At 45.8% G+C, this 14,544-nt stretch overlaps 2 protein-coding genes across 5 annotated transcripts in view; one reads left to right on the forward strand and one right to left on the reverse strand.

Annotated features, from left to right (window-relative positions):
• Positions 1–11,702, forward strand: part of ADAMTSL1 (ADAMTS like 1) — a 1,110,365-nt gene extending 1,098,663 nt beyond the window's left edge. For all 3 annotated transcript variants that reach the window (XM_069576633.1, XM_069576634.1, XM_069576635.1), the window contains 3 exons: positions 6,423–6,532; positions 7,309–7,529; positions 9,147–11,702. In XM_069576633.1, coding sequence (XP_069432734.1) covers positions 6,423–6,532; positions 7,309–7,529; positions 9,147–9,253 — 438 coding nt within the window. In that variant the 3' untranslated portion in view covers positions 9,254–11,702. The remainder of the gene's footprint in view (positions 1–6,422; positions 6,533–7,308; positions 7,530–9,146) is intronic.
• Positions 1–14,544, reverse strand: part of SAXO1 (stabilizer of axonemal microtubules 1) — a 90,668-nt gene that overhangs the window by 1,039 nt on the left and 75,085 nt on the right. Inside the window, exons 7-8 of one of the 2 annotated variants that reach the window (XR_011254387.1) lie at positions 14,240–14,282; positions 1,526–1,713 (exon numbers count right to left, since the gene is read on the reverse strand). The gene's annotated coding sequence lies outside the window, so the exon portion shown is untranslated. Of the gene's footprint in view, positions 1–171; positions 1,714–14,239; positions 14,283–14,544 lie in introns of those variants that run through there. The other variant, XR_011254386.1, reaches the window with a different exon arrangement.

The raw sequence follows: 14,544 nt of genomic DNA on the forward strand, positions 1-14,544 counted from the left end.
TAGATAGATTGCCAATCTGTGCCTTTTGATTGGAGACTTTTTTTCCTCCATTTAAAATAATTATTGATAAGGATGGACTCACTTTTGCCACTGTTATTTGGTTTAGGTGTCTTATAGCTTCTCCTGCTCATTTCATTACTGCCTTTGTGTTTAGGTGATGTTTTTTACTCCTTTTTTTGTTGTTGAAATACAGTCTACAAATATTTAATTTGTGGTTGCTCTTGGACTTACATATAACATTCTAAAGTTATAACAATCTAGTTTTTATTTATAGCAACATCAAGCACACACAAACTATTTCTATAGAACCTTTCCCCTTTATGTTAATAATATAAAAGTTACATCTTTATACACTATACATCAACTAACAGAGTTATAATCATTTTAATGCATTTTGTCATTTAAATCCTATAGAAAATAAAAAGTGTAGTTACATAACAAAAGTATAATACCAATTTTTATATTTCAGCATGTATTTATATTTGCTGGCCATGTCATATGGTTTAGAGCTATTATCTCACATCTTTTCATTTTAACCTAAGGGTCTCTCATGTATCTTACTGTCAAGTATAGTGGTTAATGAACTTCCTCTGATCTTATTTGGGAAAATCTTACGTTTATCCTCATTTTTAAATGACAGTTGCACTGGATATAGAATTCTAAGTACATTTTTTTTTTCTTTCAGCACTTTAAAGATATAACTCTATTACCTTCAGCCTGCAGGGCTTCTGCTGAGAAATCATCTGCTAAGCTTGTTGAGAGGATCTCTTATACCTGATGAGTCTATCTTGTCGATTTCAAAATTCTTTGTAAGACAATTTGATTATAATGTCTCAGGTTTGTAGTTTTCATCAAATTTGGGGATTTTTCAGCAATTATTTCTTCAAATGACTTCTCTGCCTCTTTCTCTCTCTCCTCCTTCTAGGACTCATAGAGTTAGATAGGTAAAATCTGTATACATTGGTCCCATTTTCTTCACTTTCTTTCTTTGAGCTCCTAAGACTCAGTAACATCAATTGAACTGTTTTCAGGCTTGCTAATTGTTTTTTCAGTCTCTTCAAACCTGCTGTAGAACTCTTCTCATGAAATTTTCAATTCAGATAAGTATTTTTTAGCTCCAAATCTATTTTTATAATTTCTGACTTTGTCAATATCCTCATTTTGTTCACATAACATTTTTCTGATTTCCTTTCTTTATTCATTTTTTGCTTTAGATCTCTGAACATGTTTATGACAGTTGTGTGAAAGTCTTTAATACATGTGATGCTGTGTTTCTTTAGGGCTGGCTCTGCCACTTTACTTTCTTCCTTGAATGGGCCATGATTTCCTATTTCTTTGATGTGCTTATGACTTATTACGGGAAACTGGGCATTGAGAAAAACAGACATCCCTCCCAGTCTTTGAATACACTTTCTCTGTGCCTGTGCATACCTTCACTGATTAGCTGGGTGTTCTCTGAACCTAGGGATCAGCCTGAGATGAAAATGTAAGGTCTTCTGAGGTCTTTTCTGAGCTTATGTCTTACCTGGGCCTGCTTCTGACTTTCAGAATTCCTCTTTATATACAGCTGCTCTTGAACGTCTTAATTTCCAAGATAGTCTCACCTCAGGTTGTCCTCAGGGTCTTAGGTAGCCTATTGCATGTCTCCATCTGTGATCTCTTGCCCCAGGAGTCCACAGTCCCCTTGCAGCTTTCACATGTAGAGGATGGCACCTGAATTAGAAGAGACAGACCAGTCCTTCAGGTAGCTCTCTGATAGGTTAGAACATTGCACACTGCAACTAGGATCTTCTCTGCTCCCTAGAGATGGTGGAAGAAAAATGGGCTGCTGCCACTATGTCTAGACCAAAACTGCCTTGCTGGGGTTTGGGCACTGGAAAAAACAGACATCCCTCCCAGTCTTTGAATCCACTTTCTCTGTGCCTGTCTATGCACACCTTCACTGATTTCACTGGGTGTTCTCTCAAAACTCCACAATTTTTCCTAGTGTTTTGAAGATGGATTTTTCTTTATTGGGTATTTCTAAGTTGCTATAGGCCTTTAACTTTTGTAGAATTCCTGTAAGATTAGTTTAGCCAGTTTCTGGCAGCTTTTTGATGTTTGTGTACAATTAGAGCTACCCACCCTGCCATTTTGCTGACATCCTCACAATCAGGAATTCTTGAAGGAGTGTGTCTGTCTAAGAGCCCTATTTCCTCCTCTCTTGTTTGTATCTCAGTTCATTGCTGGTTTGACTTCAGCGCCAACTGCCACATTCAAAGAGCCCTTTCCAGGATCACCAGTGCAGCCTATAAGTTCCACTGGGTCCTGGCCACTTCTTTGTTCTTTTTGATGCATTTTGATTTTGATACCACTGACCCCCTTTCCTTTCTGGAAACTCCTTTATTGGTCTCTGCTAAGTCACTTCAGTCGTGTCCAACTCTGTGTGACCCCATAGACGGCAGCCCACCAGGCTCCCTTGTCCCTGGGATTCTCCAGGCAAGAACATTGGAGTGGGGTGCCATTGCCTTCTCCATATTGGTCTCTGTGAATACATTTTCTATGTTCTGTTTTTCTCCTCTTCCCGCAGTTTAATTAGTGTCCCTTGAGGTTCTGCCCTAAGCCTTTTCTCCATCTCATGCTTTCTCTCCCCTTGGGTTATACTACTTGTGACTCCTAGGCACCACCTGTGTACTGATGACTTTCAAATGGATAGCGTTCAGTACAGCTCAAGTTTTAAGTCACAGATCTATATACCCACCTGCTTAATGAACATACATATTTGCATACATCACAAACATCTCATACAAAACATCTTCAAAACAAACTCTTACCTAGTTTTTCAGTCCTTAAACCTGAGACTCAGCTGGCTCCCTGTTACTCCTGAGAGTCAAGGAGTGCTACTCCTGAAGCCATGTGACTCATACTTCCATAGAATCACCTCCATTTCCATTGCCTTCATTTTGCTCAGCACAATTTGTTACCTAGATTTCTTTCTCCAGACTTTCCAACTCAATTACTATACTGCTGACAGAATAATCTTTTTAAAGAGTAACTCTGATCATGACACTCCCACTTAAAAACCATTTTAGGTGCCTCCCTTCCCCCACCCCAACAAAGCAGCATTCATAAGAAGCTCCAAACTCCTCAGACAGCAGACAGTATTTCTCACGGTGTGGCACGTGTTTTACAGCCACGTTTATAATTCCACCTCTCATATAATTCTCCTGTAAACATTCCAGGGCTGTTTTTGCCATCATTCCTTCACACATGCTTTTATGGAACACATTCCCTACCCACGACAGGTGCCTCATAAATGTGTTGGATAAAAAGAGTAAAGTTGAATTATACATGAAGCCAGGTTGTTAGAACTGAGAAGGTGGTCTTAGTTCTACTTCGACTAAAACCAGCATGGTTTTCACAGACTTCAAAGAGATAGGAAAATGAAGGAATAGATCTTTGCGTGACACCATTTCAAAAGAATTTTCTTGTCAGAAACTTACCATTTTCATTCTTACAGGAGAGAAATGTGGAGGTTTGGTGGGAATCTATGGTTTGACACCAATCCAAACAATATCACCAACGCAAAATTACTAAAAAGATTTTCAGATCAAGCAGGTCCCTATTCTTTGTAATGCCATAAGCCTCGTTACTATTTAACATGAGGTTCATGGACCAATAATATCGGCATCACCTGAGAGCTTTTAGAAGTTCAGCATGGGTGAATAAAAAGATGTGTGAACCGAATGAGAAATTCAACAAAATGATAGAAAATACAAGAAGGTACCAAATAGACATCACAGAGCTGAAGAACACATTAACTGAAAATTATATTAGAGCTGTTCAGCAACAGACTAGATCAAGCAAAGAAAGGGTCAGTAAATGTGAAGTCAGGGCAGTAGAGCTCATCCAATCAGAGCCGGAAAGAAAGTTAAGCTAGATTAAAGGGCTTGCATTATATAGGTCCCAGAAAAAAAGGAGCAGAAATCCTGTTTTAAGATATAATACTGAAAATTTTCTAAACCTGGGGAGAGAAACAGACATCCAGGCTCAGGAAACCCACGGAGTTCTAAGTAAAATGAAGGCAAAGCAATCAGAAATAGTTCCACAAATATATGGTCAATTAATTTACAACAGTGGAGCCAAGAACATACAATGGGGAAAGGACAACCTCCTCAATAAATGTAGTTTGGAAAATTGGACCACTACCTTATACCATACACAAAAATTAACTAAAAATGGAGCAAAGACTTGAATGTAAGGCCTGAAACCGTAAAGTTCCTAGAAGAAAACGTAGGTGGTACTCTTCTTGACATCAGTGTTGGTATTGATTTTTTTAAAATCTGACACCAAAATCAAAAGTAACAAAAGTGAAAGTGAAACTACGTCATACTTAAAGTTTCTGCACAGGAAAGGAAAATCAATGAAATGAGAAGATAACCTACTAAGGGAGAAAATAGTTGCACATCATATATCCAATAGGATTTAATATCCAAAATATATAAAGAACTGATATAATTCAATAGCAAAAAAATTTTTTTCAGTTTTAAATAAGCAGAAGATTTGAATGTACATTTTTTCAAAGACATATACATGGCCAAAAGGTACATTAAAAGGTGCTCAACATCAATTGTCAGAGAAATACTAATCAGAAACACATTGAGATACAGCTGCATACCTGTCAAAATGGTTATTATTAAAAAGCCAAGAAGTAACAAGTGTTGGTGAGGATGTGGAAAAAAGGGAGGCCTCCTACACTGTTGGTGAGAATGTAAATTGGGGCAGCCACTATGAAAAACAATATGAAGATTCCTCAAAAAGTTAAAACTACCATGTGATTCAGCAATTCCACTCCTGGGTATTTACATAAAGAAAATGAAAATGCTAAGTTGAAAATGTATCTCCACCTTATGTTTTACTGCAGCATAATTTACAACAGCCAATATATAGAAACAACCTCCACGCATCCATTGTTGGCTGAATGGATAAAGACAACGTAGTGTGTATATATATGTGTGTGTGTGTATGTGTGTACACACACATCTTCTTTACACACACACACAATGGAATTTTATTCAGCTATAAAAAAGACTAAAATCTTGCCATTTGCAACAATATGGATGGACCTCAGGGCATGCTAAGCTAAATAAGTCATACAGAGAAAGATTGGAGTAGGAAATGGCAACCCACTCCAGTATTCTTGCCTGGAAGATCCCATGGACAGAGGAGCCTGGTGGGCTACAGTCCATGGAGTCACAAAAATAACATGATGGCGCACACACACACACACACAGAAAGATAAATACCATATAATCTCTCTTATATGTGGAATATAGGTTTGTTTTTTTTTTAAAGCAAGCTCACAGATACAGAGAACAGATTGGTGGTTGCCAGAGGCAGGGGGTGGAGTGTGGAAATAATAGGTGAGGAGGTCAAAGACTAAAAAGAAAAAATAAAATTTAAAATAAAACAGGATTTCCGCTTGTAATTTTAAGGGTTAACAGCTCCCCTGTGAATCCCTAGGAGTCCAGATACTTTCAAGTTAAGAGCCTTCGTTCTAAAATGACCTCCAAGGCGTATCTGTCCCCTTACCCTACTCAAATAGCAGATGTTGGCTAAGGGCCTGCCTGCTGCTTTCTCATTGTACAGACATCACTGTTGGTGGGAATATTTACCATGATAGGCTGGCTCTGCCAACCCTGGGAAAAGCTTAACCATCTCCATGAGTGTGGACTAACTATATACACTTAAGTCTACTTTTGTTCAGCCACCTTTGGTTTATCCTGGAGGAAATGAAACCAGAGAAAGGAAAGAAATGATCATTACTTTAATGAATTCAGCAAGAATAAACCAGATTACCCTCTGGACTGAAGGAGGGAAGGGGGTCTTGTTTAGAGGTCTTCAGCTCTCAAGTTTACCACCACATCCCTAGTACATTGTGCCAAGTCAGCTGGCATACGGTTCATCTGGGAGGCAGCTGACATCTCTGACCACCTCCACACTACCATTAGCCATTTGCTCAGTGGTAAAGAATCCATCTGCCAATGCAAGAGACAAAGGTTCAATCCCTAGGTTGGGAAGATTTCCTGGAGGAGGAAATGGCAACTCACTCCAGAATTCTGGCTTGGGAAATCCAATGGACCGAGGATCTTGGTGGGCTACAGTCCATGGGGTCACAAAAGAGGCAGACATGACTTAGCAACTAAACAGCAACAACAATGTGAGAATGCTCACAGGATTCAGCAGAGCTAACCATCCCATTGTGGCACTAGGAAAAGGAAACGTGATGGATAACCTTTAAATTGGCCTAGAGAGAGGCAAAATCAGTGATCTGACCACCTCGAACAAGCCCCTGCACAGGGATCTTTTGCCCCACGCAGCCTGGGCATGGCGGCCTGTCCCATGGCTGGCTAACATGTATGTCACCTTTTTCTGCTTCCCAGTGCAATGGGCCTTGCATCGGGCCTCGCCTTTCTGTGCAGCACAGACAAGTCTTCTGCCAGACGCTGGATGGCATCACCTTACCATCAGAGCAGTGCAGCGCCCTTCCGAGGTAAGAGAAAGCCACAGACCACCCCTTCTCCAGCCCTGTGTCAACAGCGTGGAAAGACGACGGTGAGTGAACCTGTCTCCTCCAACCTCCCACAGCGGTCAGACGCTCGTCCCTTTCACCTCCACCCTCTCCAGACCACTGGACTCCTAAAGGTAGACAGCTCGGGGTGGCCTCACGCTTACTGAATGGATCAGGCTCGGCTTTCCTTGTTCAGAGATGGGAGCACAGAGGATGCTGTTCTTCTGAGGAGAATAGCTGGCACAAGAGAGTGGCTCTGGCCCCAGGGTGGATAGGAGGTCAGGTCCACAAAGGGGGCACCAGAGCCCAAGGCTCCACCAGCCTCTCCCTCTTGCCCACTTCCCTTTAGAAGTTACACTGAGCCCCTTGTCTCCGGGTCTCCGCCTACCATTCCTACCCAGCCCCCAGCCCCTCTCCTCCCTTCCCTGGGGGTGAGGGCTCATCACCCCCGCCCCTAAGGTCCCAGGCCCTGAGTACAGCTCTGCCAGCCACCAGCCTGGTGAAGCTCATTCTCAGATCATGCAGGGACAGAGACGCTGTAGAGATGAGCAGACAGCAGCCCAGTTAGAGGAAGGGGTCTTCTGAGACCCTGCAGCCATTCAGAAAAAGAGATCAGAACCCAGGGCTGGCAGCACTGGGAGTTCTTGATGGACGCCTGACAGTCTTAGGTTTACAGCAGTGTGTTCACATCTGCCTCCCCTGATCCGGCCCCCAGAGGCGCAGACCCTAACCCTGCCACTCCCACTCCCCTGGCACAGGCCTGTGAGCACCCAGAACTGCTGGTCAGAAGCCTGCAACGTGTACTGGAGGGTCAGCCTGTGGACTCTCTGCACGGCGACCTGCGGCAACTACGGTTTCCAGTCCCGGCGCGTGGAGTGCGTGCACGCCCGCACCAACAAGGCAGTGCCCGACCACCTGTGCTCCTGGGGACCTCGGCCAGCCAACTGGCAGCGCTGCAACATCACCCCCTGCGAAAACAGTATGTTCCAACCCCACAGAGCCACCTGCAATCTCCCCACCAGGCCTCGGGTGCAGCGGGCAGTCCCAGGGACCGAGCCTGAACACAGGGTCGTAGTCCCACCTTCCCAGGGATCCTAAGCCAGGGCCAGAGTCAGGTGTTTTCAGAAGGGTGCATGCAGGCAAACAAAGGTGTGTGCAAGGATGTGTATACATGTGTCTAGGCCACAGAGGATGGCTGGATGTGGCCCAAGGGCTCCATCCTGGCCCCTGAGAGAGCCAGGTGCATTTGGCTAAGTGCTGGATGAAATCATCCTCCGGCTCACCTACAGTAGTTTGGCTGTGGTACTCCCCTGGTGGCTTAGATAGTAAAGAGTCTGCCTGCAATGCTGGAGACCTGGTTCCATCCCTGGGTCAGAAAGATCCCCTGAAGAAGCGAATGGCAACCCACTCCAGTCTTGTTGCCTGGAAAGTTCCATGGAAAGAGGAGCCTGGGGCCTGGTAGGCTACAGTCCATGGGGTCACAAAGAGTTGGACACGACTGAGTGACTAACACACACACACACAGACACTCAGAGAGGACAGCTAAACAGTGGCTCTTGGGGAGAAAGCACTGTTTATACCTGAGCAGCAAACAGCTGCTCCCGCTCAGCCAATACTGCAGCCCTCGCGGTCTGCTGCCCACAGAACGAGGACCTGCCGACTACGCCCTCCCTCCTGATACTCATGAGTCTGATACTCATTCCCTCCCTCAAGTCTAGAGCCTCCTCCTCAGCCCAGCACCACATTTGTATCCCAGTTGGGTGGGGACCTATTTTTTTCTTCCTTTGGACCCAAAATACATCGGAGATGCTTCCTCCCAGGGACAGAGACAAAGCATGAGGCAAAGAATAGGAAAAGTTTAAGGCTTGCTGTGCAGTTTCTCCTTAGTCAGGGCCTCACTGAGTCTCAGATTCCCCATGCTGAAGGGAGATCTCTAGACAGACAGTCCCATTGCTTCTTCTACACAGCAGGTTATTGCCTGACCCATCTTTGCCAGCTCCCACACTCAGGACCACTGTTTTCCATGAAAATAGTTCAGACTTACTGTGTTAACCGGGGCTGATGTGCGCAGCCCCAATCCACATCAGTAGTGAAGAACCATGTAGCCTGTGCTGGTACTGAACTAGGACGCCACAGTGTAGGGAAAGAGTAGAGAGGCTGGCGGGGCATTACAGCAACCAAAGCTTCACAGGCAAGGGAAGAGTCACACTTCAGGCCTGCCACCACACGCAGGCCTCACTTGCATGCCCCGCCCACCCCGAAGTGGAGCAGGACTTAGTCCTTCTGGGAACCATCTCAAGGAGGAAGAGCTTCAGATACTCAAATGCCATGGGGAAAGGGCACCTTGCCTAGGAGGTGAGGCAGTCCCGACCACCCTCAGGAAGGAAGGGGGCCATCAGAAAGGCCCAGAGCCCCAGCATTCAGCGCCCAGCTGCAGCCTGGGGAGCAGGTGGCCAAGCTCCACCAGAGCAAGGCTAGTTCAGAGGTGCCGGACAGTGGTGGCCCTTCCAGCACAAGGGTCTGACCCCAGAAGGCACCTGGTGGCCACGGCCACGACTGAGTCTGTTTCACATCTCCTTTCTGTCCCCTTTCCCAGCGGAATGCAGAGACACCACCAGGTACTGCGAGAAGGTGAAACAGCTGAAACTCTGCCAACTCAACCAGTTCAAATCTCGCTGCTGTGGAACCTGTGCCAAAGCATGAAGACAGGGTGAGGCGAGAACACTTCCCTGGCCGCACAGAGGACTCATGCAACCAGCTTGGACAGAACTTAAGATTTCTTCGTTTTATTTATTTATTTGCCCCTCCCCACCCCTACACACACACCCTCTTCGACCTCCTTCCTTGCCCCCTCCCCAGATGTGAGGCTCCCAGCATGTCTGCTCTCAGTTGGCTGGAGGACAGAATGAGGGGACAGGACAAGGATGGAGGTCTGAGGAGGCTGCAGAGCAGAACGGGCCAGACAGCAGAGCCCCCTGGCCAGCCAGCTCCCTCCCAACTTTGGTCCCAGAGAGACCCAGGAAGAGGCCCGCGTAGCCCTTGGGAGGGCAGGGAGCCAGAGCCAACAGCAAATGAGAGAGAGGGGCAGAAGGGCAGGCGCCTGAGAGTTTGTAAAGCATTCATTAGTATTGACTCTGGACAACCAAGGCGTCTCTCCTGGCCAGGGATGGTCAAGACTGGGAAGGGGAAACACCAGCCATGCTAAAGACCCAGCCCAGAACTCAGCTCTTCGGGGTGGTGGTGAGGGTCAGAGCAACAAGAACTCAAAACACTGTAGGGTAAAGGGAAACCAATCCAAGTAGCTGAAGTGCACGGTGATGCAGAAAATGCAGTAGGGAGGGCAGGGACAGAAGCACAAAGAAAGCGGTGTGTGTTCCTGAGAGAAGGGGACAGCAGGGAATAAGCAGGCAGCGGGTGAGGGTCTGAACCCCAAGCGCACATGCCTGGTGGACCTCTGTGGGGTCAGGGGAGGCTATGAGGCCCAGAGCTCTCTGCCCTCGGGCCCAGGCCGCATGCAGGGGCCATGCCCTCCCCAGGGTGGAGAGGAGCCCCTGAGGTGGCTCAGTGAACTTTCTACCCACACCCCCAGGGCAAAGCTGGTGAGACAGCAGGGTCTAGCTGTGCAGTCATGCCACCCCTGGCGTCTCTAAATCAAGAGTCCCCCAGCCCAGAACCAACTGCTGACACAGGCCAAGGTGTTTTGATCATGAATAGACTGGGTTTCCTACCTGTAAGGTTTTTAATGCTTCACTGAAGGGCCAGGGACTAGGGTCAACTTGTCAAAAACCAAGCCATTAATCAACCTGTCAGAGCATCCATTAGATCAGAGCAGCCACTTCCTTCCAGAGCTGACCAGGTAATGGGTGGGACCGCAGCCCCATGACAGCTGCCCCTGTATTCAGACAAGAGGTGTGGGTAGGGCCAAGGGGCACAGCAGCAAAGCCGAATACCCTCCATACAGGGAAATATGATATACTCTAGCAGAATTAATATACCTCGGCTTTGCTAATTCAGTGTGGGCAAAGCAGCCTAGTCACGCCATCAGCTATGGTAGAGAGGCTGTAGCAAGTCAAGTGGCAAAACTGAAAATCTGGGACATTTTGGCAAATTGCTCGTTCAGCAGAGTGGTTGTGGGCGAGTGATTTTGGGCTGCCCCCCACCACAATGGCCACCATTTAGCAGCAGCTAGAGCAGAGCAGGGTGGTCAGAGTCACTCACCCCCCACACAGACTGCCCCGCGCCACATATTCAGACTCGCAAAATGTCACTCACCTCAGAGGCCACCACTGACATCAGGGCTGCGTTTTCCAGCCAGCCAGGAAACAAAAGTTGGGGTAGGGGGAAGGCAATGTGCTTTGTGTCCTGCCCAGGTGAGCTGTGGGCAGTTAAGGTGATTTCCTCACAATAGTAATGGGCTCTGAGAAATCATGTTACTAAAAAATCAGTGTAATTTTTATTTAAAATAAAAGAGAATGTTTTCTATGTCTGTATATCTTTTGTGAATATTTATTAGGATTTCTTGTATAAAAAAAGTGCAATATGAATAATTGTACATTGTCTTCCAGAAAAAAAAAATAAAGTATTTGGGGGACTTTTTATTAACTTCCTGCAGCTGTGTTCCTGTAAACTCAGCAGCGATTGTTGTATTGTTCCTATTTTTAGAAGCAGCTGATGTTTAACTCTGGATCCACCCACTGTGTACAGAATACATTGTAGTAGTGGCACGGGATGATGGGGCAATAAGAGGGGACTCGTTTGTGACACAACAGTCATGCACGGAATGCGGAAGACAGGTTCCATGCTGGTACTAATGCGGTTGGTTCTTTCTAGTTCAATCGCTCTGGAAAGCCAGTGGCCAATATTTACAGTTCCTGAACAGCGGAGGTCCTCTAGCTTGTGCACGTGTCAGGCTGTAGCGGGTGAAGACGGCTTTCAGAGCGAGCCCAGAGGACCGAGGTTTGGGGTGGGAAGCAGCGTGCTCCTTGCATGAGATGAATGTACATTTACTGTTTGTCCTGTGAATCGTGACTCGGCAGCACCACAAGATTATTAGGGCTGCTGAAGAATGTGGGAGGAGGCACCGCCTCCTCTAAAACACAAAACTGTATTTATATTTTTTGTGTGTACAGATAATACAGCTTATTTATTTAAATCTTGTCGTCCGAGTCTCTATTAAGCTCAGCCTTCCTATCTTGTTTTGGGCAGGAGGGGAGGGGGGTGAGGCTGGTTCCCAGCCACTAATGTGAGTTTGGCCAAAATGGAAGAATTGCAGTTCTCAGCTTTGCCTAGAAAGCTTGGGGGCCCATGCCTGAAGAGTCAGTCCTGTAAGTGAACCCAAAGGAGCTAAATATCCACAAATTGAAATGAGTGCTGCCTTTCACAGTCAGCTCATTTACAGCCCTGTGGATAGGTATACCCTCAGAGAGATTTAGGATTTTGTTCCAGACCACTGCAATAAAGCAAATATCACACACAAAAAAAAGGAGTTCACATGAATTTTTTGGTTTCCCAGTGCATATAAAAGTTATATTTATGTTATCCTGTAGTCTATGAAGTGTATAATAGCATTATATCTTTAAAAACAATGTACACACCTTAATGATAAATCCCCTTTTGCTAGAAAATGCTAAAGATCAGGTGAGCCTTCAGCAAGTCATTGTAGCAACAAAGATCACGGATCCCAGAGCACCCTAACAAGTAATGATGAAAATCCTGAAACATTGTGAGAACTACCAAAAGGTAACTCAAAAGACACAAAGTGAGCAAATGTTTGAAAACTGGTGCCAACAGGCCTGCTCAGGGTGGGGTTGCCACAGACCTCCAACTCGTAAAACAGGGTATCTGCAAACCACCACAGAGCAAAGCACAATAAAGCATGGTATGTCTGCAGAGGGACGATGGGAGCCACAGCGCCTTCCTGAAGAAGAGCAAGCACAGGCGTCCCTAGGGTGTATGCAGACTCGGGTGCAGGAGGAGCCTCACTCCTGGTCAGGCTTCCTGCCCCCAGGGGCGTGCACAGTGTGTAGTGACTACATGCTGAACTCCTGGGTGTACACCCTCATCAGGGCTCCCATCTAAAGATCATTACCACATTTCAACCCTCACATGAACCCTATGATTATCTCCACTGACTTATGGGCAGACAGAGGCCCAGAGAAGCCCAAGGTCACCCAGGAGTCAAACCTGAGCAGTTAGCCTTTTAGCCAGAGCCCTGCCCTTCCCCATGAGGCCGGCCCCAGCTCCTCTGTGCGAGAGCCAACATGTGCGGCCACCCTGGCGGAGGCATCATTCTCCTGCTGCTTGGAGGTTGGCAGAAGCCAATGGTGCAACTTTTAATAGAGACATTGCTTTTGCACCCTCTAAAACCAATGCTCCTGGCATTCAAGGGCTCCTAGCTCCCCCTCTTTTTAAAGCATTTTAATAAAGCTACTAGAGAAAGTGCAAAAGAAAACAAAAGCCTGCTTGTAGAGTTCTTTATAAACAGGCTCTGGTGAAAGGGCAGCGTGTCCCCAGGCCCAGATGATGCCCACACAGGGACCTTTGTGAGAGACACTCCAGGGGACCCCAGCCTGAAAACCCAGCTCCAGCCTGTTTCAGCCACTCAACCCAGCATGTGACAATCTGTTCTGCAGCATAAAAGTATGCCAGCAAGTTCGCTCTGAAATTCCAGTTATCTTCTAAGGAGTTGTGGGTTTTGCTTTAAAGAGAAGACCAATGCTAGCACAATAAATACTCACATACCAGCAACCAATGTCCCCCAGAGACCCCCATGGAGGGCAGGGGGACGGAGAGTTGCCAGAGAGAAAACCTAGGACGGCTCAAAGAGTGGGGAGGGCTCAGACAGAATGCATGGAAAACTTTCCTGCCAAAATCATAAACTCAGCAGGGGGAAAAAAGAGATCCTGACCAAGATGCCACCAACCGCAGTGTAAAAGTTCAGAATCTTCACGACCCAGTCCTGGGATTGTAACTCCTCATGCAAGGGTCCCCTGCTTGGCCTCAGAAGTTTCCATCTTTCACAGGATGAGCTCAGAAAACCTGGGTACCCATCAAGACCAGAATGATCAACAATCACCAGAACTCTCTTGCATCCCAGCTTCCTCACCTTGAAAGAGAAGATACCTCACGTGACAGGTTGTTGTAAGGAACTGGCTAATTCCTGTTGAGGAAACAGAAGGGTGCCTGGCCTATCACTGACACATTCATCAAACGTTAACTGCTATCATCATCATCCAAGCTACCTTAGAGAGATGCGGAGATGAAGGGCAGGGCTGGCAGAAGGTTTATCTCACATTACTTCCCATTTCAAAGACTTTCAAAGACTTTCAAAGACTCTCGCCTATGTTTTCATTTTCAACTGAGAAAGATATCAGCCATTCCTTCAAAGTTCAATACCAGACAATAGTGTAAACAAGAGAGGTATTAGGGAATCAAGCTCTGTATCATGGAAGAAAACCGATCCCTCCATATAGCAAACTCAGTGATTCACCAAAATACTGACAAACTTCCAGAAAAACTTCCCAAGACAGATATGACTTTATAATCCCAATGGACAACACCTAGTCTCAATTCAAAATACTCAAATGTGCACATAATTGCCATTTCCTTCAGTTTAAAAAAATGGAGAGATAGTCATTCATAAGAAAATATACAAGTTGTAAAAGCTAAAATTAAGGATATCTTACTTACCAAGCTGAGGGCCATAGACAGTGTGGTATTCTCTCACTTCATCCTGCAAATAAGATCAAAGGAAATCATCCAATTTTATTAATGCTTCTCAGCTAAAATGAGACAAAACAGACCTCAATAACCTATCTGTGAGACTCCCCCAAATCGGCAAATTCATCTACAAAGAGCAAGGGAAGACTGAGGTAGAGAGAAGGATGAAGCTGTGGAGAAATAACCCAATGAAAAGCTTGATCTGTTTGGCAAAATAACCCACAGAAGAATAAATGAGGAAACAAAGCAAGGTGGCACCCCGTTGGTGTTTTCAG

This window comes from Ovis canadensis, chromosome 2, assembly GCF_042477335.2.
Source record: "Ovis canadensis isolate MfBH-ARS-UI-01 breed Bighorn chromosome 2, ARS-UI_OviCan_v2, whole genome shotgun sequence".
NCBI lineage: Eukaryota > Metazoa > Chordata > Mammalia > Artiodactyla > Bovidae > Ovis > Ovis canadensis.